This window comes from Gossypium raimondii, chromosome 6 (assembly GCF_025698545.1).
Source record: "Gossypium raimondii isolate GPD5lz chromosome 6, ASM2569854v1, whole genome shotgun sequence".
Lineage (NCBI taxonomy): Eukaryota > Viridiplantae > Streptophyta > Magnoliopsida > Malvales > Malvaceae > Gossypium > Gossypium raimondii.
In genome coordinates this window covers 2,416,392-2,421,222 of record NC_068570.1, presented here as the reverse complement: position 1 = coordinate 2,421,222, position 4,831 = coordinate 2,416,392, and the positions used below count along the sequence as shown (strand labels likewise).

At 33.9% G+C, this 4,831-nt stretch overlaps 1 protein-coding gene across 1 annotated transcript; it reads left to right on the top strand.

Annotated features, from left to right (window-relative positions):
* Positions 1-532: 532 nt before the first annotated feature.
* Positions 533-4,605, top strand: LOC105774538 (homeobox protein knotted-1-like 2). Its single transcript, XM_012597067.2, has 5 exons — positions 533-1,334; positions 1,406-1,528; positions 1,636-1,771; positions 3,651-3,904; positions 3,976-4,605. Exons 1-5 carry the CDS (start codon positions 957-959, stop codon positions 4,177-4,179), a joined length of 1,095 nt encoding a protein of 364 aa, XP_012452521.1. The 5' UTR covers positions 533-956; the 3' UTR covers positions 4,180-4,605.
* Positions 4,606-4,831: the final 226 nt, after the last annotated feature.

Genomic DNA, 4,831 nt, shown 5'->3' with positions numbered 1-4,831 from the left:
ACATCATCATCTTAACCGTTATGAAAGCTTTTCTTTTCCCCTTCAATAATAATCTTAATATTTAATATATTAACTCAGGTCGATATGTATTCCTAATTAGACAATTCAAATTCAAATTTTTAGACAATATTATTAAGAGTAATATCTCAAAAATTAATATTCATAAATAGTAATTTAATATAAAAATTTAATATAATTTAGAAATCTCTAGAGGAGTTTTTGGAATTTTTTATATATTATAGAAATGCAAAAGGCTATATACATAGGTTCAATTTGACCAACCTTTTCACTAAAAAAATTAAATATCAACAATGATCACAGTAAATAAAGAAAAACTTTTATGTAAAAATTTAATACTAAAAACATTTTAAACAATACTTAATTGAGAATGAATAGTTTTCCCTTTCCCCCTCTTCAATCCTCTCATTATAAAATCCAGGCAAAGAGAAGTAGAAAAAGATGTGAAAGAAGGGGGAAAAAACCATTAAAATATTGTTTAAGAATTAAGAGTGGAAAAAAAAAAAAGTAGGAAAATCTTGGCCATAGCTCCTTCTTTGCCTTTATTAAAATCCCAACAATGAACGTCTTGTCAACCAACCCATAGCCCATGCTGGTTTAAGCTTTTATTTTTTTATTTTTATTTACCCCTTTTCTCTCATCTTCTTCAACTTTCTCAGCTCATTTCTGGGTTTCTTTTCCTTTATCTGGGTACCATTCTTTTATGCAATTTTCACTTCAAGAATCAAGACCCTTTGATATAAAACTGCAAAGGATTTCATTAGTTTTCCATTCGTTTTATTGTTAGATTTTATATGAAAAAATGGTGAGCTGTGTTTTTTTTTTTTGCAGTGAATGATCAGTAGGGTGTCTTAGCTATATACTCTTTTAGGGTTTCCATTCTTTAGGGTTTTCTTTACCTTTTTCTTTTAAAATTTTGCTTGTTCAGTTTTATAATAATGGAGGAATATAATCAGATAAATGAGAATAGTAGTACTAGTAGGGGAAATTTCTTGTACGCATCTCAAGTTCTTGCATCAAATGGTTCTCCATATGGTAGAACAAGTAGTGGGTCAATACCGCCAGTTTTAACCTCTTTTCATCTTCAACCGAGTGATCAACACCCAATTGTGAAAACTGAAGCTAGTGCCTCACAACATGCCCAAAAATTCCATTACAACAACAACAACAATAACCCGTTGTTGAGAGGGCACCAACCAATTCATCACCAACAAAAAGGGAATGAAAGCTCTAGTGAAGTGGAAGCTATTAAAGCCAAGATCATAGCTCATCCTCAGTACTCTAATCTCCTTGAAGCTTACATGGATTGTCAAAAAGTGAGTTACCCAATTAATTCATTTAGCTACCCTTTGTTTTTCTCACTTAAAAGCTTCTTTTTATGCTATAGGTAGGAGCTCCACCTGAAGTAGTGGTACGACTAGCAGCTGTTCGACAAGAGTTCGAAGCAAGGCAAAGATCTTCAGTAACATCAAGAGATAACTCAAAAGACCCAGAACTTGATCAGTTTATGGTGATTTTGTTTCTTTTTTGGTTATCACTTTTGTGTGGGTATAAATTTAATGGCAACTGCTTGTTGTATTTACTGGTAAATTCTTTTTATGGATCCATAAAACCCAGGAAGCTTACTATGATATGTTGGTGAAATATCGGGAGGAACTAACGAGACCAATACAAGAAGCTTGGGATTTCATGCGGAGGATCGAAGCTCAACTTAACATGCTTGGCAATGGTCCTGTGCGGATCTTTAATTCTGGTACTTTCTTTTTTCCCATTTTCAGCATGCTTAATGAAGATGATTTGCTTGGATTCCTTTGGAAATTGTAGACCTGAGCCTATACATGTATATATATGCATATATGTATATCTCTCTCTCTTTCATTCATTTGCCATGACTTCTCTTTCCTAGTGAAGGAAAAGAATGATAACTTTGACCCAAATCACGTCTTCCAATAATGAAGAAAAATAGCTATGGTAGTGATGGTTACAAAAAAAAAAACCCTAGCTAATGAAGAGTCTGTTTAGATATAAATTGATTACAATGTGTTAACAAAGGGAGCTCATGTATATATTAGAAAAAAGACACGTTGGGGGCTTCTCTTTTGTGTAATGGGGTTTACCTTTTCGATGATCTCTGACAAAAGGCCATGTTCCTTATTTTAGGGTTTTGTTTTTCACTTCCCAAAATCTGGATACTGTGTAAATCTGATTCTATTTATGTGGGTTTTTGTACATAAACATATATACTTCTCAAGGGATATTAATGGAGGCTTGATCATTACTCATTAGTGCCGTCTTTTAAAACAGTAGTTTGTAAAAAAAAATAAAAATGGAGAGAACACATGATGCTGTTCAAATCAGTGCTATACCCCATGTAGCCTGTACGGCTTTGGCAGTGAAAAAAAATAGTGTAACCTATATTTGTTTTCTTTATAAAATTTGCTTTGTGCTTTGTCAGAGTTCTCTTTATCTAAGTTTTTTATGCTGCATAAACTATATACAAGAAATATTTTACTATATCATCTTCACTTGAATGCTTCAAAGCAATTGGATTTGGTGAGCTAAAGGTCTCTATTTATGGTAAAATTTATGTATGGATTCATATGTATTTGTGCTGAATTTGGATGTGGATTGCCTTGATTTCTGTCTGGTAGGTGGATAATAAGTATCAATTTTAAGGTCTTTCTGTCATGCATTCATATGTATTTGAGCCCTTGACCATCCTTGACTGTTGGAATTTTTGTTTGGATGATGATGGTATATTATAGCTTATATATGATATTTGTATAAGCTATATATGAAGTGAATCATAGGAGGAGCAAGTCTTTAAGATTTTACTGGTTAATGTGAACACAATCATAAGATGGAAGGAATAGTTGAGTAGTTCCTTCATTATTGGTGTCCCATGAAGTGGATGACCAAAGTTCTAGCTCAAGCCATTTGCTTATAAGGTGCTAAATTTATGTGATCTTTGTTGGGTTTAATTTGTTTTTCACTAATGGGAACATGAAATGCATGGAATGGTGAAAGTACCATGGCAGCCTCGGAAGAAAGTCCTGAGTCCGTTCATTTGATACAGTCTACTTCTTTAGCTTTACACCACTCATAAACCGGTTAAAAAGTACCAAAGAGGCCCCTATATTAGGAGTTAGATTGCATTTTATTCCCTTTACTCCAAAAAATGAGCAAATTAATCATTGTATATTAGATCAAAGAGCAAATTAGTTCTTTCTATTAAAATTTTCATCTAAAAATTGGCGTGCCTTTGATTTAATGTATAGTGACTAATTTATCCATCTTTTTAGTAGAGGGGACACAATGCAATTTGAATCTTACTACAAGGGCCTCCATGGTACTTTTACCTTCATAATCTTTTGTCATTGACAACATCATAAGGTTCATTTATTAGTTCACTATTTAACTACTTTTGGAAATAGTTTTCACTTAACTATAAAAGTGTGTTATAATCTTGAATGTGTTCAACTTTCACCAAAATGAATAGCCAATTCATTCATTACAATCTGCCTAATTTATTTGTGGCTCTTGACCTTTTGAGGTAGACTATTGATTTACATGTTCCATAATAGTTGTCATTGCAAGGACTTAAAATGTTTTGATTTGGTTAATTTGAACAGATGAGAAATGTGAAGGTGTTGGTTCATCCGAAGAGGATCAAGACAATAGTGGCGGAGAAACCGAACTCCCTGAAATCGACCCACGTGCTGAAGATCGAGAACTGAAGAACCATTTATTGAGGAAATATAGTGGTTACTTAAGTAGTCTCAAGCAAGAACTATCCAAGAAAAAGAAGAAAGGGAAACTACCCAAAGAAGCTAGACAAAAATTGCTTAGTTGGTGGGAGTTACACTACAAATGGCCGTACCCGTCGGTACGAACTGTTATATTATATCCTCTTTTTTAAGCTAAATTCTACTGTCTCACAGTGCTATATTCTCACAGGAGACTGAGAAGGTGGCATTGGCTGAATCAACTGGTTTAGACCAGAAACAAATTAATAATTGGTTCATAAACCAAAGGAAACGCCATTGGAAACCTTCTGAAGACATGCAATTCATGGTGATGGATGGTCTGCATCCGCAAAATGCAGCTTTATATATGGATGGTCATTACATGGGTGATGGTCCTTACTGTTTGGGACCATGATAATGTGCAATACACCATTATATATATATGTGCTTGTTGTTTGTTTAGTTACACTGCAGTCACAGTGTATGTTCTTTCGATATTACAAACATCCTTTTTATAATGTTGTGCATTCGTCGTCATTTTACCAGTTACACAAGATTTGGGATGTTTGCTTTTTTTTGCTGCTCATGTTCGATGGTATGCTGTCGTGCTTTGTCTGCAAGTAGAAGGGCATGTAAGGAGCTTTAATCCTGTAAGAGAGATGGTAATTGTGTAATTGAAATTTCATGTCTGTATGTTTAAGTACTACCTGTTTTAAGTGTATATAGTGCTAAACAGTTAATGATGTTGTAGTACTTGGGGATCTTAATCTGTCTTGAATAACTTAGAACTTTTGTCTTGATGGATGGTTATAATTGGATGGATGGTTATAATTGCCAGTGACTTCAAGTGTATATGTATGTATGTATGTATGTATGTTTCCTAATAAGGCCTCGTTATAGGAGATGATGAATCGTGCATGGGAGATGCAATACTGTATATGTGAATAACCTTCCACCTCGTTTCCATTGGTAGGGTAGATTTGGTTTCATTAGATTTGAAAGCATGGCGGATGCTAAAAGGAAAATTGAACGTTTGAATGGTTTCAGATCATTTGGGTTTCGCATTG